General features: G+C 40.0%; 1 protein-coding gene and 1 long non-coding RNA gene across 4 annotated transcripts in view; one reads left to right on the top strand and one right to left on the bottom strand.

The window, feature by feature from the left end:
* LOC140497241 (uncharacterized) overlaps positions 1–13,002 on the top strand; it is a 79,899-nt gene extending 66,897 nt beyond the window's left edge. The window contains exon 4 of the long non-coding RNA XR_011964585.1: positions 11,830–13,002. This is a non-coding gene — a long non-coding RNA (uncharacterized lncRNA). The remainder of the gene's footprint in view (positions 1–11,829) is intronic.
* Positions 1–24,618, bottom strand: part of DNAH3 (dynein axonemal heavy chain 3) — a 180,081-nt gene that overhangs the window by 104,898 nt on the left and 50,565 nt on the right. For all 3 annotated transcript variants that reach the window (XM_072597926.1, XM_072597924.1, XM_072597925.1), the window contains exons 17-22: positions 23,124–23,277; positions 22,494–22,638; positions 18,923–19,134; positions 12,955–13,046; positions 8,028–8,142; positions 4,746–4,862 (exon numbers count right to left, since the gene is read on the bottom strand). In XM_072597926.1, coding sequence (XP_072454027.1) covers positions 4,746–4,862; positions 8,028–8,142; positions 12,955–13,046; positions 18,923–19,134; positions 22,494–22,638; positions 23,124–23,277 — 835 coding nt within the window. The remainder of the gene's footprint in view (positions 1–4,745; positions 4,863–8,027; positions 8,143–12,954; positions 13,047–18,922; positions 19,135–22,493; positions 22,639–23,123; positions 23,278–24,618) is intronic.

The following is a 24,618-nucleotide window of genomic DNA, read 5'->3' as shown; positions in this document are numbered from 1 at the left end:
TTGCAGATGTGGAAATGATGAGACCTGAGGTGGGGTAGGAGGGAATGGTCACTCTCTCCTAGAGTTTATAAAAGGAGAGAATTTCCAGGCATAGTCTGATGGATATTCAAGATTTTTTTGGAAAGCAGAATTCAGGGAAAGAATAGGCAGTACTCCCTGGACTTCTAAAGTGCTTCAGAAATCAGCTGAGGAATTTGCTCAAGAATAAAATTTTGAAGACAAAAATGGAAACAATTCCAATAAGGAGGAGAAAAAAGGGATTTGTCAATCAGTCAATTAACGTTTATTAAGTGCCTACTACGTGTAGGCACTGTGCTAAGTGCTAGGGATACAGAAAAGTGCAAAAGACAGTCCAGTCCCTGCCCTCAAGGAGCTCACAATCTGATGGAGGAGACAACATGCAAACAATGGACAAAGAGAGCACCAATCAAATTAGATTTTTTTAAAAATTAAAGAAACTAGACACATAACTAAGGATAAATGTAATAATGTGGTAAAATTCTATAAAAATAATGTCAGGAGTACTAAGGCTGGCAATGAGCTGAGACTGCTGAAGGACAAGAAGTGGTTGTTGTTTTTTTTTAAGTTCATTAGGAGGAAAAGAAAGAGCAAAGAAGGGATAGAACCTTTGCTCTGGGGTGGATGGGCTGATAAGTGACAACAGAGAGAAGGCAGAGCTGCTCATTTCTAATTTTGCTTCTGTTTTCTCTGCCAAACGGAAAGACAGTTGCACTGAAAATGACTCAACAACAATGACTAACAGGGAGTTGAAATTCAAGATAAGTATGGAGAGAGGAAAAAGGTCAGCTAGTTGCCTTTGAGAAGTAACCTAGCCCATGTAAGCCACATCCTTGGTAGTGAAAGAATTGGCAGATATGACCCACTGAGCCCCTATCAGGGATATTATAAAGGTCATAGAAATGGAAAGTAGGAAAGGAATGACAAGATTGGAAGGGGGCTGGGGAGTGGGGGAGAAAACAATTCTGTACATTATAGGTGACTTTGATTCCAGGAAAAATTCAGAACAGATCCATAAAGAGATGATTGGCAAATCATTAGAAAAGGAATAGGGGATTACAAAGAGACAGCACAGCTTCATCAATAATAGGTCATGGCAGACCAACTTTATTTCCTTTTTTTTGGCAGGATTACTAAACTAGCAGATGAAGGGAAGGCCATGGATATTGTTTACTCTAGATTTTGGCAAAGCTTTTAAAGTGTCTCATACTATTCTTTTGGAGCAAATGGAGAGATGTGGATAAAATATTTAGATGGTTTCAGAATTGATGGGATGAATGGATTCTAAGAGTAATTGTTAAGGGTTCCATATAAATGTGTCAGGAGGTCTCCCATAGGGGAATGTACTTGACCCTGTTCTGTTCAACATTTTTATCAGTGGCTCAGACCAAGACAGCATGTTCATCATTTTTGTAGATGACACTAAGTTGGGAACCTGGATAATGATGCTAGAATCCAAAAAGACTTTTGACAGGTTGAATCTGATGAGAAAAAAATGTAGCGGGGATAAATGTAAACTTGTATGGTTAGTTACACAAAATCAACTCCCCAGTGACAAGATAAGAAAAGCAATGGTTAGACAGCAATAAATATCTGGGGGTTTTCATATACTTCAAGATGCATGTGAGTCAGCAGTATTATGTGGCAACCAAAAAGTTTTGGGCTGCATTAAAAAAAGCACAGCTTCCAGGAATAGGGAAGTGATAGTCCCATTGAACCTTGCCCTCATAAAACTCCTCCTTCATATTCAGTTCTGGGGATCAGAGCTTTGAAGGACATTAATAATCCAGAGGATGTCCAAAGAAAGGGAAACCTAGATGACCAAAGGCCTCAGAATTATGCTACATGATAATCAGTTGGGGAAACTAAAGATATTTACCCTAAAGAAGAGAAAAGTGGGGGAGTGATGACAGTGGGGAAGTGGAATATGACAGTTGTCTTTAAGTATTTGAAGGGTTATCTGGAGGAGGAGGTTATCTGGTTATCCGGAGGAGAAAGGCTCAGACTTGTTTTGTTCTTTTTGGCTACAGAGGGCAGAGACAGAAATGAATGAAAGTTGCCAAGAGGAAAGTTTAGGCTCAAGGTCAGGAAAAATGTCCTGGAGATTTTCTTCTGTGTCGGTTAGACTGGAGGGTCTCTTCCAACTCCCAAATTATGTGATACTGTGGAAACTCCCTATATAGATGCAGTTTAGCAATTCATCTGTAGCTTAAATTTAAAAGAGTTTCTTGAGGCCTTGTTAGGTTAAATAACTTTGACATCATCACCAAACTAGTATGAGTCAAAGGCAGAACTTTAACCTTTATCCTCAGGACTCAAAGACTCTAAGGGTAGGATCAGATGAAATCAACTGTAATTTTGTTCTTCAGTCATGTCCAATGCTTCATGGCCCCATTTAGGTTTTCTTGGCAAAGATACTAAAGTATCTTTTAGCTCATTTTACAGATGAGGAAACTGAGACAAGCAGGGTTAAGTGACTTGCCCAGAGTCACGCAGCTAGTAAGGGTCTAAAATCAGATTTGAACTCAGGACAAGGAAGAAGTCTTTCTGACCCCAGGCCTGGTGCTCTCTCCAGTGCACCATCTAGTTGTGGTACAGTGTAAAATGCTTTGCACACCTTAACAGATAAAATTAAAAACTTTAGGGAAAAAAAACCTTAATAAATAAAAGTTAACTATTGTTATTCCTGGGAGGGGGCAACATTTTAATTTCCCCCTATAATACAAATCTATAGCTATTCTATAACTGATGCTATCCTTAGAGAGTTGCCTGGGGACACTGAGACCTTAAATAACTCAACCATGGTCCCATAGTTATGTAAAAGAGGCAAAACTTAAAGTCATCAAATCTTCTTGACTATTCCATTATACTAATGAGGGGCATGGGTGCTTGTGCTTGGACCCCAGTTCCAAGATCACATTTCTCCCTAGCTTCAAAACACTATCCCTGACAGTTTTCTCCCCAGCCGAAGGATACTATACCTAGGAATAACTCATGAGTGGGCCCCAGTAAAACAAACTGTCTTTTCCCATCACAAGAACAAGCTGACCTCTGAAGAAATTCTCTTGTAAAAACAGTACTATCTTCTAACCAGAGAATTATCATGTATTGATTCCTAAAGTTATCATTATTCAATCCAGAAATCAAGCTGTAGATATCAGCTCTCAAAGGTGTCTTGCTACAGACGTAACAGACCAAAAATACTCCCCTGGGAAACCCTTTCCCTGGTTTCCATTAGTGAATGATGCCTGTGACCAAGGTTGTAAGTTATCACCTAATTAGAATATCTGCCAGGTAATCCACTACTTTTCCTATATAAGCTTTAGCATCACTTCTGTTAAGTTGCAAGTTCCTTAAGGAATGCAAGTTCCTTAAGGAATTCTGCCCACCATATTGGCATTACAATAAACCTTTGCCAACTTGACTTGAAGAATTCTTAGAGTCCATTGAATTCATTCCAGACAACCCTCTTTAGTATTCTGGTCTTTAGGGGATCCCTGAACCCCTCCAACCACATCAATACCATACTACTTCCTATTTATGATTAATTTCAAGTTTTCCCCTAAAGACAAGCAAAGATTTTGGTCAGTGCTAGATGAGCCTCCCCACCTCTAACTTTCCCTTCTGTGTGCATATATATGTACTTTATGCCTTGGTTTGGGGGAAAAAAAGGAGAGGATGGAAAGACACCATATCCTGCTTTCCAATAGTTTTGGGGAGGTCTTGAACCATCATACTGATTTAGCATAGTGCCTGACACACAGTAGGTACTTCGCTGTTTAGCTACTGATTCTATGATGGGAATTTTTTTCTTTCCTTTTATTAATTTTTATTATTCAGGATTCAGTACCATTCCTTCTGCAACTTTTGGTTCACTGAAAGCCTATTTTCTGTTAATATTAACCTCACCTGACTCATGGAATCATAGTTTTAGGAGAAAGCTTTTGACATTCCAGAGATAAGGAACCAAATGAGAGGAATACTGGAATGCAGCATCTTTAAAGCCTCCCCAAAGAGATTTTTATTTGTGGAAAATTTCTTTGACTCCAAGTCTTTGTGAAATATAAATCTCTTTCTCTCAATTAGCGCACTGTAACTTTTGAAAAATGTAGTCTGGTAATGTAGGATTTTGCAAGCTTAGTGTTTAATCTGAAACCTTAACTTAGTTTACCCATAGAGTCTATTTAACTAGATTTGTTTCTTTAGGGAATGTGTGAGATTATGATTCTGTTTAACTATATATTTTTTCAACTTCTATGACTGAAGGAAACATGGAATTATGAATCTTTTAATGAATTTTTTGTGAATTACGATTCTTTAAAAAAAACTTTTATAGACTAAAAAAATGTACAATGTTCCAACATGTAAAAGAATTATCCTTCTGCCATGATTTTGTTTATAAAAAGCCTCTTTAGAATCCTATTCTTTGTTCAGGGTTAATTTTCCTGAACCCTGAATCTGCTCTTAAGCATAACCTAGCTTTTTACGTCTATAATTTGTGTGTTGTGGTAGATTTATTTGGGAGCAGCAACTACTACATAAATTCCAAAAGGAGATTATTTCTCCCACGATGATTGGTTAGTTTGGTTTTCACAGGAAACCATAATTCTTGGAAGGGACAGAGAGCAGGAAGACAGTTCAACTCAAACAGTTGAGTCTATGGGAATTTTGTACCTTGAAGGAAGAACTCAGATTACCTAAAAAAAATCCAACCTACATCCTCTTACCCGAGCTTCAGCTTCTATCGGCTTGATGAAAGGTGACCCACACATGGTCTGTGTCTTTATCACGTGATCATCAAGTAATAGCTGAATGTCATCAATTGCGCACAGGATATTCATGTCCTGCAAATACAGAGATCCCCCCCCCCCCATTGTAATTAAGAATATTGCAAGAACAAAATGTTTAATATGGACATTCGTGATAATAATAACAACAAAAATAATGTCAAAAGTATTTTGGGCAGAACATAATTGACTCCATTTTGTGCTATATTTGCCATTATTGTATAAATTCTTGGTATCTCCCTTCCCCTAATCACTTTCATATTTCAAAAGAAAACTCATAGGATTTTGAATAGTTCCCAGAAAATCACTCATTTTTATTAATCCTATCTAATAAGACACATGAAGGCACACACCCACTCAAGCTGGCACTATAGGAGTTTACTCAACAAATGCAAACAACTTACTGATAAAGAAGATACAGTTTTTCAACATTTTACAAAAGTGAGTATTGAAGACTATCTTTACATGTAATGAGAAAAAATAAAACACTATTAAATGGTAGGAAAAAAAGAAAATACAGTTTTCTTTTTTTCTGGTGTAAGTGGCTATGCTAAAAGACTTACAAAAATTTAAGCATGCTTTTTTCTTTTGCTAAAAATATACCTTTTCCCCACCTAGATGTCCTATCTGGTCTTACCCAAAACTCTCTGAGTCACGTAGCTCAGGAGAAGAGATTCTATATGTCATTTGTAGAATTCTGAGGCACACCTATCACCTACTGATGTGGTATATCACACTCTTGAGTGGATAAATAAACTACAGTGTGCCTGGTTTTCTGTAACCTGCACTGGCTTTATTCATGCAGTGATGAATAAGGACTGAAAATTTTTGCAACAATAATAATAGCTAACATTTATATAGCGCTTATGATGTGCTAGGCAGTCTGCTTAGCACTTAACAATTCTCTCATTTTTTTCCTCACAACAACCATGCAAGGTTGGTGCTATTATTATTTCATTTTACAGATGAGGAAACTGAAGCAGAGAGCTATGAGATGACTTGCCCAGGGTCATACAGCTAAGGAAGCAACCAAGGTAGATTTTGAACTGAGTTTTTCCTGATTGGGCCTGGTGCTTTATTTGCTGTGTCACCTAGCTGATAAATGCTCTGGGCCTGTTTCTGTATCAGTGGGATAAGAACCTATTTCTGTTGCATGCAATCAGTATTTCCAGGTATAATGGAATTTTTATTCTCCTAGAAAATAGATTTCAAATGATTAATTTTTCCACCCCTACCCCCACTATGATCATAGCATAAATAGCACAGAGGTCACAACTAATCCAATGAGATATAATGCATCTGAAAGCACATGGAAAAATACAAGTGCTATAAAAATACAAGGGATTATCACTATCATTAATCTTCTGTTCTAGCACTCAACAAATGAGAATTTTAAAAGATGAGTATGCAGACACAGGAACATCCTTAGTTAGGTGGGAAGCCAGGAAAAATCAACTATTTGCTCCACCCTCCTTTCCTCCCAATACTTGTTTGCAGGTAAAATCAACTCAATTAAATTCCACAAACATTTATTCAGCACTTGTTGTATACTGAGTACTTTGGATAGGCAATAGGAAGATACACAGACCAAAAAAAAGACATTGCCTTCAGGAAATTTACATTCTAGTATAAAGTTCAAATGAACATCAAGGGCATTTTAAAAGTAGAAAACAGCACAAAAAGGCAAAACCATGGCATTTGGGGGTATTTTTGAAGGGAAGGGGAGAATTCTCCATCCCTGTCTTTCTCACCCCTCCCCTACAACTTTGCCTTGGTAAGGGTGGAAAATTCAGGGGTCAATTACATGTGTATATGCACACACAGACATAAATACATGAACCTCAGCCTATAATGAAGTTCCCCAATGGTGATAACCAGTCCTCATCTGCCACAAACTAGTGATGACCCTGAATGTCTAGAATATAGTATATTTACCTTTAAATGAAATGATAATGATGATAGCTAATATTTATTTAAATAGTACCTACTATGTGCCAGGCACTGTGCCAATTTACAAATATTATGAGATGGACCTTTGTTGGAGGAATAAGCTCAGTTTCATGTGGACAGTCTCGGGCAGGTAAAGGTGAGGACTTCAAAACCTCAGAGTTCTCATGAGGCCCCCCAGGGAACAGCTGGGAATTGAGGCGTGAGACCTGGGCTATCTCATGCATTTCCACCTCTTCCCCGTGGGAAACTTGCTGGGGAGAGCATCCCACCCTTGAGATTAACCCATGCTCTGAGCACACCTGTTGTTGACTAGCTAAAGGCTGAGAGCAGGCACGGTATTCAGGTGCAAACTATGTGGCAGGAGAGCTTAAGTAGGGTCAGGAAAGCCTGAAGACACTCTTCGAGCTGAAGGGCCCTTAGAGGGCAGAAGGTCCCTCCCCTCTCCCACTCCCATTCTCTTGCTGTATGATCTTTGCCTCCTTGGGAGGAGGAAGATTCCTCTCTCCTGAGGAAGAATTTCCCCTGCACATGTAACCAAGACCCTGAATAAAGCCTAACCCTTGTTCGACTCTGGAAAGTCTCTTCTCTCAATACGTTTATCTGGTCTGGCCGCCGAAGACCTGCGACAGGTGAAAGGTAAGACTCGGGTAGCCTTTCTGCCTCAAGGCTGAACAGACCTTGGATAAACCTAAGTACTAGAAGATTATAGATTTCAGATATGTCAATCTAGACATAGAACAGAAGTGGCCCAGAAGAAAGCTAATCCAACTACTTATTTTATAGGTGAGTGACTTGCCCAAGGTCATACAATTATCAAGTAGTAGATCAAAGATTAGAACTCAAGTCCACTGACTCTACATCTAGAGCTCTTTCTGCTGTGAGGTCCCTCAGTATAGGAAATTTTTTTTCAATTTTGTTTTTTATAATCCTAGAACAATGTCTGGCATGTAGTAGGTGGGTACTTGATAGATACTTGTTGATCCATTGATTGCACCATGCTCCGTCTGGTTCCCTATATCCAATAAGTTTCCTGTTCTTTTTCCACAGACCTTCTGGTTTAGCAATTCACCCCTTATATCTGATAAGTTTATTGGCTTTTTTTCTACAAACTTTCAGGTTTTTAGCAATTCATCCCTTGACAGTTGGATGGTCAGAATATGAAATTAGATGGGCATTGATGTTCAAAACATAGTAATGGAGTTCCCTCTCCCTTCTTTGCCTCCCCCAACATCTCTATAAAAACATTATGGTCAGAATGTATGACTAGCTCACCGTATCCCTGTATTTTGAAAAGTTGAAAACCATGTTGGCCCACTCAGATTTCATTTTATCCATGTTTTTCTCCAGGGAATATTCCTTACTGGCTGCTGCGCTAATAGGCTCAAGTCTAAATGGAAACAAGAAAAAGAAAACAACTCAGGAGAGGTGTTTTAACACAGCTTTGAAGAAATTCAGAAAGCCCTTGGCCTTATTAACACCTTTTTTGACCCGCCAGGGAGCACAAGTCTTGTACAGGATCTATCAGGGTCATTAAAATGATGCATCTCCTGGCAGAGAAAATATAAGGTTCTAAAGAAATAACAGGTCTTGGGACCATTTTCTATTTTTATTTCCTGCCCATTTACCCATGACCTGGTTTCTTTTAGGGTCTGTCTAATTTGCTGCAAACAACCTTTTCTGTCCCCTCTCTACTATTCTTATCATTTATCTTTTATTACACTCATATGTGCCTAAAATTGACATTCTCCACAAAATTCTAAGCTCTGTGAAGTCAGGGAGCCTTTGTGGCTCCCCCTTCTGGCCTAGCACACAGAGTATAGGTAATGTTTAGTTGGATTGAATTCAGCCAGAAGGCCTATGTTTATTCTCTGTTGCTTTAACCATATCCAATACCCCTTATTCATTTGTTGCCTTTCAGTTTTTTCAGTTGTGTCTGACTCTTCATCATCCCGTTTGGGATTTTCCTGGCAAAAATACTACTGGTTTGCTGTTTCCTTCTCCAGCTCATTTTACAGATAAGGAAACTGAGGCAAACAGGGTTAAGTAACTTGTCCAGGGTCACACAGCTGATAAGTATCTGAGACCAGGTTAGAACTCAGTGCATCCTGATTCCAGGGCTGGCACTCTATGCACTGCACCACCTGGCTACTCCTTCTTTCCCCCACCCCCTAGTCACTTACACATTTTAAAATGCTATCTACCTCCAGAGAAAGAACTGATGCTGTCTTGGTACAGATGGAAGTATAACTCTTTTTACTTTATTTTTCTTGTTTTTTTGGTACAACGTGGCTAATGTGGAAATATGTTTTGCATGATTTCATTTGTATAATTGATATCACATTTCTTGCCTTCTCAATGGGTGGGAGAGGAGTTAGAAGGAGAAAGAATTCAGAAGTCAAAAGAATTTTAAATGAATGTTAATAAATAAATAATAGAATTTTTAAAAGTTGCTCTTTTTTTCTTCCATCAACATTATTAAGAACAAATGATTTAATCCTTTGGAATCTTTCATTTTATTGAAAGAGGTGAGAACAGAACCAGTCCTAGGTCTTGAGCTATGGAAATGAACTCTTTGTGACTAAAAATGAGTCAAGGCTGAACTAAAAAAATATATATTTAAGACTGGGTCTCCCTGTCTCACCCAGGTAGTGCAGAAGCTACTCATGTCATGAGACTGGCCCTATTACTGTTCAGCAAGAGAGCTTTGAGTTGTTCTGTCTCCACCTTGGGCTAATTCCACCTTCCTTAGGCAACCTGGTAGCCCTCTGCTTCTAGGGGTTCACCTTATGAAATTCTTCATTTAGTCAGGATCAGCTTTAGCCCTATGGCAGCTCAGAACTAGTGAACTCAAGAGAGCCATCAGTCTCAACTTCCCCATTATCTGGGATTACAGGTGTGAGGGAATGCCTAGGGAAGGGTAAAAGAAGGGACATTTTGATATTTTCTGTTTTGATAATTTAATTAATTAATTAGTTTTGATAATTAATTATCTGTTTTGATAAGGCCAAATAAATCATATCTTATAGAGAATTGGAGCTGAATAGGTCCATGAGATACATATAGATAGATCTATCTATATAGATAGATATATATATAGAGAGAGAGCACAATACTGTCATTTTACAGATGAGGAAATAAAGGCATTAGGATGGTAAGAGAAGTAACTTGGTCAAGCTCAAAAAGCTGATTAATGGTAGACCTAGAACCAAAACCCACATGCCCTAAATCCAACCATTGCTCTTTCTTTTATTTTACTTTGCATTCCCAAACTTTGCTGGGGAAAAAATCATTTCTGTTTCTGTAGCTTACAATGGAATTATGAATGGCAGGCATCAAGGTTCTAGGGTGAGACTTGGGACAACCGTTTTATGTTAAAACAGTTAAAAGTGTTTTATGTCCAAAAATAGAATTCTCAATGATCCGTAAATGGAATCAGGGGTGCAGAGAACTTCAAACAATTGTTAATCCAAAAGACATCATCGGATTTCCTTTTCTAATTATGACTTAGTAAGGATAATACCAAAATGAGTTTTCATTCCCTGAGCACACTTGGATTAAGAGAGGGTGGCAACCAGCCCAGGAGAAAAGCCAGAGCAAGCCAGTTTGGGATAAAAATTGTCACCACAAAGAATTAATAAGGCAGATATTTCCCAAACAGATAACCGCATTAATTACATGCAAATGAACAAAAGAAATCTCATGGGGAGGGCAGAAATGTTGCCATTGTCTTTTTAATAAAGGAGAAAACAGAAGGCTCAGAGTTCAAGGCTTTCTCAATCTGTGCACATAGGAGATGTTTAATGTGTCTTGACTTACAAGAAGACTTACAAACAATAATGATTATAGTTAGCATTTATCTAGCTCTTTAAGGTTTGCAAAGTATTTTACATAGATTATTTGGTCTTCACAACAATCTTGAAGGTAGATGTAATTATTAAGTCTTATTTTTTGTTGTTGTTCAGTGGTTTTTTCAGTTGTGTCTGACTCTTTGTGACCCCATTAGGGGTTTTCTTGACAAAGATACTGGTGTGGGTTGCCATTTCTTCCTATAGCTCATATTACAGATGAGTAATTGAGGTAATTTGGATTAAGTGACTTGCCCAGGGTCACTTTGCTAGTAAGTGTCTGAGACAGTATTTGAACTCAGGTCTTCCTGACTCCAGATCCAGCACTCTATCTACTATTTTACCTAGCTACCAGAGCCTCATTTTACAGATGAGGAATCAGAAACTAAGAGTTGTTATTTGACCTGCCCAAGTTCAAGATGTGAATTTAGGTCTTCCTGAGAACAAATCTGCCATTCTTGTTGCTATACCTGATTCTGAGACCACACACTTACCAGACCTGGCAAGCCTAAGGAAATGGGCTAAATTTGTGTACTCATAATCAAACTTTCTACCACACCCTTTTTCTTCAAGAGCCCAACTCCTCATTTTGCCCTAGGCCTCTCCCTATGTTGAAGGCCTAAACTACTAGGGTGGCTCAGCATCCAAACGTAACAGCTTGGTGCCCCATTCTGTCAGGACCTGTTTATTGGGCTAGTCAAGTAACACAAATTGTGCTAAAGTCTTATCCCTCCCAGTTAGCAAAGTTCCTTTACTTACTGTCTTTCCAAAGGAGTTGATTATCCTATATACTTTTAAAGATCATTAAGGATGGGAATTTCAAATTCTATGATAGACAAAGAGCATAGGGGAGTAAGGGAAAACTCAGAAGGGGCAGATAGTTTTGAGTAATACTCTGGAGAAGTATGTGGCGAGCCCTGAATCTGACCTCTAGGACCATGGTCTACAATTCACTTCCTAAATTTTTTGCCATTCATACCCTTGAGTAATACATAGTAGAAAAACCAAGAGAATAACAAGAATTATGGAGAAAAGTCAATATTTAAAAATACCAGAAGCATTGGGAAGAACATTGGACTTAAAAGTCAGAAAAGTGAGTTTCAGGTCCCAATTCAACCAACTGTTCTGAATACCTTCCTCTTTAAAATAATATAATAATATAATATTATATGTATTATATATAATACATAATATAATAAACTAATAAATAATAACTATTTAACTCATAGGTTTGTTGTGGTGATCAGTAGGATTCTGGACACCTGCAAAGACTTACATGAACTGATGCATAGTGAAGTGAACAGAATGAGGAGAACATTGTACCCAGTAACAGCAATATTGTGTGATGAAGAATCATGAATGACTTAGACCTTCTCAGCAATACGATGATCCAAGACAATTCAAAGGACAAGGGATGAAGTATACTATCCAGCTCCAGAGAAAGAACTGGCATTGATTGAATACAGACTGAAGTATGCCATTTTTCACTCTTGTATTTTTTTCTTTTATTGAAGTCTTCTTGTACAAAATTACTAATATGGAAATGTTTTATATGAGTGCACCTGTATAACCTAAATCTGATAGCTTACTGTCTCAAAGAGGAGGCAGGGGAGGGAGGAAAAAAATTTGGAACTCAAAACTTTAAAGAATAACGTTATAGAAAAAAAGATTCTGGACAATGTTCCCTAATTACAAAGTGCAACAGGACTATGGATCTGGGGGTCAGAAGACAGGGTACCAACTTATCTAGTAGCATATGACCTTGGGTCTCCTTTGAGCCTCAGTTTCATAATTTATATAATGGAATAATCACGCTTTGGCTACCCTACCTTACAGCTTTGTTGTAAGAAAGATGCTTCATAAACTCCCTGGTGCCATATTGGAGCTCAGGACAACATTTCAGGGAGAGGTAAATTCAAAGACGTGTTTCCTCCCTAGCCTTCAGTTTCCTTATTTGCACAGTGAATTTGGTTCAATCAAATAATCTAGAAGGTTCTTTTCAACTCAAAATTCTATGATTTATTATTTCATTCTCTGAAAGAGGTGGCATGGGGTATTTGAAGGCAGAAGGGAAACTCAGTAATATCATTTTAAAGGATTTCTGTTTCAGTTGGTTTTTTTTGGGAGGGGTGATTGTCCATTTGTCTCATCTGAATTTCCTAATTTCAATCATACATATGCAGCTGGGAATGAATACTTTAAGAGTCAATGATACAATGTGAGTCTTATTAAGAAATATGATGGAACTTTAAATGAAAGAAAGAAAAAGGCAGGGAAATGCACAGATATATGACATTTCATTATTCTCTTTGATCCATGAAAAAATCATCTAAAGGAACAGTTCAATCACTTACTTATCAATAAACTTGCCAAGTCCAAATTCCAGCATGTTTAAAAGACAAGTTGTTTCATCTGGCTTTATTTCGATTCCCACTATTTCACTGATCTAAAGCAAAGGAAGAAAATAGATTAGATTATAGTGACAAGAGTGAACACTTCTTATAATACTTTTAAGGTTTGCAGCATGAAACTTAGTTGTGTCTGACTTTTCAGGACCCCATTCAGGGTTTTCTTGGCAAAGATACTGGAGTGGTTTGCCACTTGCTTCTCCAACTCATTTTCCACATGAGGAAACTGAGGTCAACAGGTTTAAGTGCCCAGGGTCACACAGCTAGTTGGTTGGTTGTTGTCCTTCATCCTCGAAGAGGACCAAAATAATGTCACTATACTGGGACCAAGGTAGTGTGTTTGACGGTGGCTAATCAGACAAATATGAGCTCAGAAGGCTCTACCACAGGTCAGGCACAAATAGTCCATGTGGCCATTTGGAGTGGAGATGTCTCTAAATTTGCATATAAGTACCTGAGGTCAGATTTGAACTCAGGAAGATGAGACTTACTGATGCCAAAACTGTTACGCTGTCCACTGTGCCATCTACCTACCTTGCAGCATGAAGACCTAGATTCAAATCTCACCTCTGAGGCTAATTAGCTCTATGACTTTGGACAAATCAATTAACTTCTCTGTGTCTCTGGAAGCTCCTTAAAAGTTATCTCAATTTAGGAGAAGTGGAAATCTTCTACCTCTTCTGGTAACAGAATGGTATGTTTAAGGTTTGGAAAGTTATCTATATTATCTCATCTGACTATCATGACAACCTTTTAAGGTTGGTCCTACAGGTATTATTATCCCCATTTTACAGATGAAAACACTGGGGTCAACAGTTTAAATGACTTGACCATGACTGTGTATTTAGTAAATGTTAGAGACAAAATTCAAGCCCATTTCTTTCCTGATCCCAAGTCCAGTACTATTCTCCATACAACAAAAGGATTTTTCATGCCAGAAGGTTACCCATATGGGAGCTGCACCAACACTCCTCCAAGTTCCACAGCTTGGAATCCTGCTATTAGAGGTTTGCAATGGTGGTTTAAGTACTGTCTTCTTCAGGCCCTTCTTTTACAAGGTAAGTTCTGCTGTGAGGGACATCATACTGTCACTTATACAGTGACAGGAGTCACTGGAGGAGTCAAAGTTCAGTGAGAGTAGGGACTTGGAGAAACATGACTTGCAACAGGTAGGAAAGGAGGGAAAGGATATACGTCACAGCATGATGAAAGAGGGGACAGGGTGAAAGACCATAACAAAGCAATCACCAAAGACACACATCAAGACTTCACAATTTTGCCTCCTGGTTAGATATGGTAGAACCAAAGTGTTGGGGGTGTAAGCTCAGTTCCATGTGGACAGTCTCGGGCGGGTAAAGGTGAGAGCTTCTAAACCTTAGAGTTCTCATGAGGCCCCCCAGGAAACAGCAGAGAATTGAGGAGTGAGATCTCGTGTATTTCCGCCTCTTCCCGTGAGAACGTGATGGGAGAGGCATCCCTGCCCTCGAGACTGGCCCGGATCTGGGCACACCTATTGTTATCTAACAGGCACGGTATTGAGGTGCAAACGATACGGCAGGAGAGCTTAAGTAGGGTCAGGAAAGCCCGAAGGCGCTCTTAGCGCTGAGGGGCCCTTACAGGACAGAAGGCCCCTTTTCCTCTCTTCGCTCTTCCCTCCCCCCTCTCTCCCCACTTCCACTTCTGCTTTCATTCTCTTACTGTAAGATCTTTGCCTCCTTGGGAGATTTGTCTCTCTCTCCTAAGGAAGAGTTCCCCCTGCACATGTAACCAGGACCCTGAATAAAGCCTAACCCTTGTTCGACTCTGGAAAGTCTCTTCTCTCATATGTTTATCCGGTTTGGCCAGCCGAAGACCTGCGATAGGTAAGGTAAGACTCGGGTAGCCCTCAGGCCTCTAGGCCTGGCACCAAAGAAAGTTAGATATGGTAGAACCAAAGAAACCTCTTTCTTGCACCTTCCTCATTTTATAAGAAAACTGGGGCCTAGAAAGACTTGACTTGCCCCAAATTACCTAGTACCAAATGTCAAAATATTTTTGAAGTGCTTGAGAACATGAAATCAGGTTGCCTTAGAATTTCTCATTCCTTGTGTCTCATGTTTAACTATCTCCAGGAATGTTAATTAAAATGTATAAGGAACTTTAAGATTTGCCAAGGGATTTTTGCACATTACTGATTTGATCCTTATAATAACTGTGTAAGACAAATACTCTTATTCCCATTTTACAAATAAGGAAACTGAAACTCAGAGGGATTAAGTGTATTGGTCACACATCTAATAAATGTCTGAAGCAGGATTGTTTGGTTATTGGCTCCAAGTCCAGAACTCCATACTGGCATGGGTAACCTGAGGCCTTGAGGCCGCATGTGGCCTTCTAGGTCCTTGGTTGCAACCTTTTGACTGAGACCAAGTTTTACAGAACAAATCCTTTCATTAAAGGAATTTTTTCTGTGAAGTTTGGATTCAGTCAAAATGCCACACTTGAGGAACTAGAGGACAACATGTGGCCTTGAGGCCACGGGTTCCCCACCCCTGCACTATACCACCTAAGTCTTTTCTTTTCTCAAACCAGAGTAAGATGGAAACAATATAGTGACTTCTGTTAGTCACATATGAAGTTTTCCTCTGCTCTGCTCCACTCCCAGACTAAATTCTTTCCAGGAACAAAGAGGAAAATTAAGCTAGAACCCACCCCTCACAACCTCAGCACATCCTTGCTCTTCTGACAACCAGATGAGGATGCCATGGAAATCCCCAAGCACTTCCCACATTAGCTAGGGTCTGCACCAGGCATGGATTCAAGATAGTTATTATAGGAGGTAGCCAATCATCAGAAAGGATCTGTAGTTGAATGAGACCTCAAGAGGTCATGGAGTCCAACCCCTTTATTTTACTTAATTAAGAGAGAAATTAAGTGACTTAAGGTCATACAGATAGTAAGCCCCAGATGTGGGATTTGAATCTATGCACTCTGATACCAGTCAATGCTTTTTGCACTTGTCAACAAACATTTATTGACTACTATGGCTACCAGAAGACTGGCTAAGTCATGCCATAGTGCAAAGAGTACCAGGCGTGGAGTCAGGAAGACCTGAGTTCAAAATTGGACTTAAATACTTACTAGCTGTGATACCTTGAACAAGTCATTTAACCCTGTTTGCTTCAATTTCCTCATCTGTAAATTGAACCGGAGAAGAAAATAGCAAGCCAAGAAAACCCCTAGTGGGGTCACTAAAGAATCAGAGATGACTGAAACTACTGAGCAACAACAACAAAAAATGTCTACAGGAAACTTACATTCAATTTGGGGGAAAACAATATGTACCCATGGGATATATTTAAACTAGTAAAACTTAAAACTTGCAGTAAGACTTTTGTGGCATCCTATACAACATCATCACCATCACTAAGACTTATATAGCATGCACTATGTGCCAGGCACTGTGCTGATTGTGCCACGTAAAATATATACAAAGTAATCAGGGGAAAATGGTAGAGATGGACAGGTGATCAGAGAAGGATTCATTTAGGAAATGACACTTGAACTGAGTTTCAGATCAAATTTTCACCTTTTCTACTGGTACCCTGTAACATTTTCATCCTATGAAAAAACCAAGGTGCCAATTTCTAAGCAAGATTGTTCTGGAATATTGTTCTCCTGAACTATGCAGCTAAAACCAACCATTTCTCTGCAGTACAGAGAATATATCTGCAGTATAGATAGAATTTATCTATCTATGCATACGTACATATACTACATCTATATGTGTATATTCTGTATGTGAGAGAGATAGAAAGGGAAAGAGAGAGGGAGAAAGTATAGATAGCTTTGTGATTACAACCCCACCTATAAGATGGATGGATTAAATATAGCACTTGCTCTGGGCAAAATCCTAAAGTATGCAGAATTTGTCTATGATACCCTCCTTTCAGTGACTTTTTCACTGCCTGCTCATCCCACCCTCCAGGCATCCAGGTGGCCTATCAGGGAGAATATCAGTTCTCTCCTCCCCCATGTTCCTCAGTGCCAGACATTCCACCATTCTGGTTCATTCTGGTGGCTTAAGTATTTCTCTCTGGATCCCTCTTTCACAATATAAGTACCCCTTGAAGTGGCACTGCATTGTCACTAACATTTCAGTTAGTGACCCAGGGCTTGTTGATCTTATGTTTTTTTAACTTTCTAGAACAATATTTCCCTGACTGTAACTCATCCCCTCAGCGCTAGACTCTCTGTGCCTTATGGAGGAATAGTTAGCTAATCAAGCAACTAAAACATGTTGATATACTTGGAAAACAGTGGGAAAGGAGAGACATGGGCCAGCCTGCCTGCCTCCCTCCCTTGCACCCTCTCCTTCCTTTCTTCCTTCCTTCCTTCCTTCCTTCCTTCCTTCCTTCCTTCCTTCCTTCCTTCCTTCCTTCCTTCCCAGATAATATGTAATATATGTACATTCTGTTCAGATCCAAATATCATCCCTATATTTGAAGTACAGCCCATTACTGATTCCTATTGTGGTGATTCCAGGTCAGATGAAAACAGAGGGTAAGTCGTGGTGGTCTATTAGGATCCTTTTCAAGACCCTCACATCACAACACTATCAACACATAGGGTCAGTCCTTCAGAATGATCTTTCAAAGGACTTTTCTCTCTAACTCTTAGGGTCTATGATTCCAGTCACCAAACAGTGATTTATTTCAGTCTGTTTTCACACCACTCATCACCCTCACACTTCAGTGTATATAAAAATCTCAACTATTTTTAGGTAGAATATTTGTTATTTGTATTTATAGTTTCCAAAGGTTGGAAGGAAAATCAAAAGAAGTTTTCCAGTGGAGAAGGACAGTACTTAGGCCAACTCAAATAGGTGGTTATCCGCACTCCTTTATAAAAACCTGGGCAGGGGCCCCTAGTCTAGGGAGCTAGGGTTATTTATTCCCTTTCATGGAGATATTTTCCTCTGCATCTAACCTAATCACTTTCTGTTATTTAAGTCTCTCATTCCCATTTTGGCCATTCTCTATATAGCTTTCATCTGAGAGGCACCTTGGTGTAGTGGACTGAGTGTGGAATATGGAGTCAGAAAGATATGTGTTCAGATCTTGAGAAACATTAGCAAGATAACCCTGCCTAAGTCAGTCATTCCACCTCAGTTAGCCTCAGTTTCCTTGTGAATAAAATGAGGATACTAATAGAATCCATCCCACAAAATTGTTGTGAGGAGCAAAGGAGTTAATATATAAGTAATATACTTGGCAAATCTTAAAGTACACTATGTGGTACCTATTATTATACTGTTATATTATCATCTATTTGGAAAAGGTGACAAGATGACCTATCAGACTAAACCATAGTTCTGGTCTAGCAGAGTGGTTCTTAAACCTTTGTCTCAGGAGCTCTTCACAATCTTAACTATTACTAAAGACCCCAAAGAGCTTTTGTTTATACGGATTATATTGATCAACCTGAAAACAGCTTGCTATTATTATGAAAAGAGTCTAATCTCTATGGACTCCTTGAGAGGGTTTTGGAAACAACCAAGCATCCCCAAACCATGAGAAGCATTGCTTCTATATAATCATTCCTAGTTGGCAAAATTATGAAGCCCAGGCTGGTTGATTATATGATGGTAGCTGTTACCATTGCTCTCTGTTTTCCCCATGATCCCTGGGAAATAATAGCAGGGGCAAGGATGGCATGAGTAATGGAAAATACCATTTCTCATCACCTGCTTTGTGATCCCCTTCAACCTAATCTACTCCTGTCCCATGATCTCAAAGCCTCAGTAAGAGAAAAAGGCACTCCTTTCTAAAAAGTCTGGGGACCTCTTTTCCATAAGGCTACAAGAACTTTAGAAATTAGTTTTAGGTTGAGGGGAGGGAGGCTACTGAATGCTTAGGAGGATTGTAGAAGGGACCTGCTTCCAGTGCCTCTCCTTCATCCCTTTATTGCAGGCAACAGCCAGGATAGGGAGATGATTCTTGAATTTGTCAATCTTGAATTTGACATTTTCAGCTACACGCTTGGGTCCAGGAAGGTCACTCAAAGTCTTGGTCAGTTTGTACATTGTCCTCCACATATTGCTCACTTCTTCAGTGATTTCTTCTGCATTTAGAGTGTACAGAGGCCCTACAAGGGTAGAGATGGGGAGTTTCAGGTTATAGATATATAAATATAGAGATATAAGGAAGGAGAATTTCAGATTGTAGAGATACAAGTCACATGTTATAATCCCAAATTCTTTGGCCAATGCCCACCTCAGAAAGAAACAATAATAATAAACATTTGCAGGGACAGAGGGGCTGGACCTATGATTTAGTTGGAATACAGAATTCCCTCTATCAATGCAGGTCCATCCCCTTCTCTGTAACTTAAAAGTCTCAGTTGTTCAGAGTACTGAAAAGTTAAGAAAACCTGCACCAGGTCCACAAAGTCATTTTGTGTCACAGGTAGAACTTGCCTCTGATTGGTTCTCCATCACTACCTCACATTATATGGCACTTTAATGTTTACAAAGCACCATATACCTTGTCATTTGAGTCCCACAACAATCTTGTGATGTAGATGTTACAGATACTATTCTCATTTTACAGATCATATAGCTAGTAAATATCAGGCAGAATTTGAACCCAGATCTGTCTGACTCCAATTCCAGGGCTCTGTCTACTAAAGTATTTGAATTTCCTGTTCAGCCATATTCTCCCTGTGCTTCAGCTGTTCTTTAGTGGCACAAAAAAATCAATTCATCAATTAATAAACATTTGTTAAGCATTCATTCTTATCTAGGCATTGTGCTAAGTGTCAGGGATGCAAAAAGAGGCAAAAGACAATCCTAGCTACAAAGAGCCTACGATCCAATGGAAAAGGTAAATAAATCCTTTCAAGTTTTAACGGAACAGTATTATTGAGCAGCTGATGATTTTCAGTGCTGCCAATGGTTAATGCAGATTCCAAAAGGTGCCTCAGTCACAAGAAATTACCTTCCAACCAGGAAGAAGCTGACTCAGTCATCACCTAGAGATTCCCTCAAGCTTCATTGTCTCAGCTCTATAGATATGGAGACTGAGGTACCAACAGGTAAAGAGATCTGCCCCAGGTCATACAGTGAATCCAAGTGAATGAACAGGCAAGGAAGAAACCCTCTGCCTCTTAGTCCCAGGCTCTTTATGCTGGCTGTAGAACCACCATTTGAGGTTGGGTGGTGTTAACAAGAGCTGTGAAATGATGTCCTTTAGAGAGAGAAATAGTGATGCCTAGAATGGTAGTTGCCAAGTGAAAGTGTGTTCACTTTATTCTGTCTGTCTGCCATGTCTGCCAGAGCAATAATGACCCCATTCTGGAAACCTGAGTTTGCCCTTAAAGGAGCTCAAATAACAGCTATGCCAAAACACAATCAATTCAGTCTATAATTAAATGAAGGATTCGATTAAAGCAGTGGTTCTTGACTTCTCATTGTCAGGGACCCCTTTGACAGTCTAGCAAAGCCCTTGGGCCCCTTCTCAGGGAAATGTTTTTAAATAATTGGAGGAAATGCTAAACTTCAGTTAGAGGTGAATAAAAATAAAGATATAGGCCCCTCCAAATCTATCCAAAGACTACCCCCCAGGCTCAGAAGCCCCAGATTAGATGATCTCTAAGGTTTCCCCAAAGAGGGAAGAGAAGGAAGGTAGGTCAGGCTAGGGGGATATCCATAAAACTTTTATTACATCTGTCTGATAGGAATCTTTGAAGGATTTTCGCATAATGCCAATAAGTTTGAATAGACCCAGTAGGACTCTTGGTCAGAGTAAGGTTGACTCAAAAACAATCCCATTTATACCTCTTACCAGAAATGCTGGCCTTAAGGTGGTGGTTTTGGTTGGAGAAATATGTTTCCCTGGGATGTGGGTTTACAGGCTGACTCTATGTACCAAAGTTTAGCATAATGGTGTGTGATATAGTGGAGGGAACATTAGACTGAGCCCTGGGTTCAGATTCTGACTCAGACACTAGTCAAGTCACTTAAATCTCAGTTTCTTCATTGGTACAATACAATAGGGAACTCCATGGCATTTTCTAGGTGGTGTAGTGGATAGGAATATGTTGGGATTGGAAGCTCAATTCCGTGTGGACGGTCTCGGGCGGGTAAAAGTGGGACTTCTAAATCTTAGAGTCTTACGAGGCCCTCCATGAACAGCGGGGATTCAAGAAGGTCAGACTGAGCTAGCTCGGCTAGCTCGGGTATTTCCGCCTCTCCCCGGGAGATACGTGATGGGTGGAGTCTCCCTGCCCTCGAGATTGTCCCGGATTGGAGCACACCTAGTTACCTAACAGCACGGTACTGAGATGCAAACTGTGCGGCTGAAGGTTAAGTAGGATTGAGGAAGCCTGAAAGCTCTCTTAGCACGTGTGGAGCCAAGAGGACAGTAGGCTCCGCTCCTCTTCTTTCCTCTCTCCCCTCCCCCTCTCTCCCCGCTTGTACTTCTACTTCCAACCCCTTAAGATCTTAGCCTCCTTAGGAAATCTCCCCCTCTTCCTCCTAAGGAAGACCCCCCTGCACTTGTAACTAGACCCTGAAATAAAGCTCAACCCTTGTTCGACTCTGGAACGTCCTTTCTCTCATATGTGCACCCGGTTTTGGCCAGCCGAAGACCTCGGAGGTGAGTTAAGAAAGACTCGGGTAGCCCACACAGGCCTCTAGGCCTGGCAGGAATAGAATATTGAACTCGAGATCAGAAAGACCCGAGTTCAGACACTTAGTAGCCATGTGACCTTGAGCAAGTTACTTAATATCTCTCAGTGTGTTTCCTCATCTGTAAAATGAGAATAATTATAGCACTTACATAACAGCGTAGTTGTGAGGATCAACTGAGATAATATATATGTAAAGTACTCTCCAATTTTAAAGTTATATAAATAAAGTGATTATTATGGAACGAATGTGGAATGTGGAGCCAGAGATCCGAGGCTCTACTGCCTGCTACCTGTATGATCTTGGGGAATACATGTCATGTCTTTGATACTCAGTTTTCTCACCTACAGAAATAAGTGGGTTAGAATAGATGATGTCTAAGACCTCTCAATACTATTAAAGGTTTGTGTGAATATGTGTCTGTATTTTATAGCAAGAGTTGATGGAACCTCTCTCCTTTCTGAAGGATCAGGCTGAGGAAGTTACCCTAATTTGTGACACCCTAAAAATAGTCCTGCTGTTTCCACCTTAGCCCCTCAGTCTCAGTCTCTATTTCTTATTATTCTGTCTCGCGCAATCTCTCAATCTGCATGTGTGTGTGTGTGTGTGTGTATGTGTGTGTGTGTGTACATTTCTTTGTCTTTCTCTGTCTCTCGCTGCGTATGTCTGTCCCTTTATCTTTCTCAGTCTGTCTCTCTGTGGGTCTTTCTCTCTGTCTCTGTCTCTGCTGCCCCTGCCTTATTCTCTCCCCTCTCTCTATCTTCATCTTCCAGATCTGCCCAGTTCAGCATCACTTGCCCTAGCCCATCCTCCTCACCATTCATCCACTCTTCTGATTTGGTGAAGAAATTGTAAGCTGTCATCCAGAGCTGTTCAAACGGTGCCTTGTTGGTCATCACCACTTGCAGAAGGGGGAATTTACTCTTTTCCTTATCTAACAGCTCCTCCTCTTTGTTGATTGCCTGTGAAAAGCAAACAGCACTATCAACCATTTGACCATGGGAGCCCTCTGCCCAGACTCCTAAACCACCTGGTCCAGACTCAGCCCAGAGGTTGTCTAGTGACTGGGAGTGCTGAGATTCTGCTACATTGAAATCCCCAGTCTCTCACTTTCCCCCCTCCCATCATGACACAATCATAGAGAGCCTAGATCTAGAGTTGGAAGAGGTAACTAAGGTGATGTCATTCAACTCCCTCCTGTTACAGATGGGAAAACTGAGGTCCAGAGAGGTTAAGTCACTTATCTAAAGTCACAAAGGCAGTAAGCATCCTATGTACTCTCCAACCCTCCTTGAGGCAAGAGTCACAGTTTCAACTTTTAGTCGTGACATTCACAGGTATCAGAAAGTACAAGAAGTCATTTAACTGGTTCTTAGTTGCAAGCAACAAACAGACTCAGGTCACTTTCACCCAGTGCCTTTCCCTCCCACATCCCAGAATCACAAACCTCAAATTCCACTAGGGCTGTTTCCAGGTTTTTAGTCAACTCGGTAAGTTTTTCAACATTGTTCTTCATTTCCTCCATGTTTACCACTTCTTTCCTTCTAAAGCTCTCCACTTCTTTGAAGTAGTTCTCAAGTCTCCCCTCAAATTCGGCACACCTGAATCAAAGACAGTTCCAGTCATTTAATGAGTTTCAGTTGGGTCCATTTGCAATTGACAATAGCTAGAGGGAGTCTTCCCACAGTTAGGACTGGTGAGAATTTTCCTCTGGGGAGCCCCCTGATATTTGGAAAGAGATAACTGCAAAGGTGAATAATTTAAAGAGATAAGGGAAGGGAGGGGAGGGAAGGGAAGGAAAGGGAAAGGAAGGGATAGGAAAGGAATGGAAGGGTATCAAGAGGCCCACCACTGACTTGCTGTGACTTCTTGCAAGTGACTTAATGTGTTTCAGTTTCTCAATCAGTAAATATAGAATTTAAAATGTGTCTTAATTCTCTCCCACTATTATTGGGAAGATAAAATGGGGTGTTTAATCTATGTGAAAAATATGAAGTGATATAGAAATGTAGAGAGAATGATGGATAGAGAGTCATCCTTGAATTGAGGACCACCAGGGTTCAGCATCTACCTCTGGCACATCCAGGTTGGGTGACCTAGGCCAGTAATGTCAGACTCAGATAGAAACAGGGTCACTAAATCTTATATAGAGATCCCTGTAGACTGCAGACTGCTTGGACAGGTTTAGAAAACCACTTAATAACATTATCCGTGTTTTATTGTGGGCAGTTAGGTGGTGCAGTGGATAGAGTGTCAGGCCTGGAATCAAGAACACCTGAGTTCAAATTTAGCCTTAGACACTTATTAGCTGTATGACCCTGGGCAAGGCACTTAACCCTGTTTGTCTCAGTTTCCTCATTTTTAAAATGAGCTGGAGGAGGAAATGGCAAACCATTCCAGTATCTTTACCAAGAAAACCCCAAATGGAGGTCACAGAGTCCAACATGACTGAACGACATATGTATTGTCAATCAATAAACATTTATTAAGAACTGCGTATGTGCCAGGTACTATCCTATACCTCCTGATTCTCCTATTCACTCCATCCATCTTGATTATCTTAGATGAGAAATAATTCTAGAATTTCTTATTGTACTTCTAGGACCAGAGCACACCACAGGGATTTATGCCTATAGCCCTATGGCAAAAGGGCTAGGTACATCTCCAAGATGCCAGATTTCACCTTCCAATTCTGACAAGTAGGTTCCAGTCTTTATGGACAACACCCCTAACAGGTATGCTTAGATCCCAAGTACAACGAAACCCACAGATGATTGAGTCCCATGCAGGGAGTGGTATTAGGATCCAGACTCTGGTCTCCTCAGAAACATGGCTGTTACTTTTAATACCCACCTAGCTGTGAGCCGCTTTATTCTGAGTGCTTTTCAAAATTCAATTCAATTCAGTATAAATATATACATGCCTATAATGAGCAAGGCATT

The sequence above is a fragment of the Notamacropus eugenii genome, chromosome 3 (assembly GCF_028372415.1).
Source record: "Notamacropus eugenii isolate mMacEug1 chromosome 3, mMacEug1.pri_v2, whole genome shotgun sequence".
Lineage (NCBI taxonomy): Eukaryota > Metazoa > Chordata > Mammalia > Diprotodontia > Macropodidae > Notamacropus > Notamacropus eugenii.
Note: the sequence above shows the minus strand (reverse complement) of the source record. Positions and strands in the feature narration are given on the sequence as shown.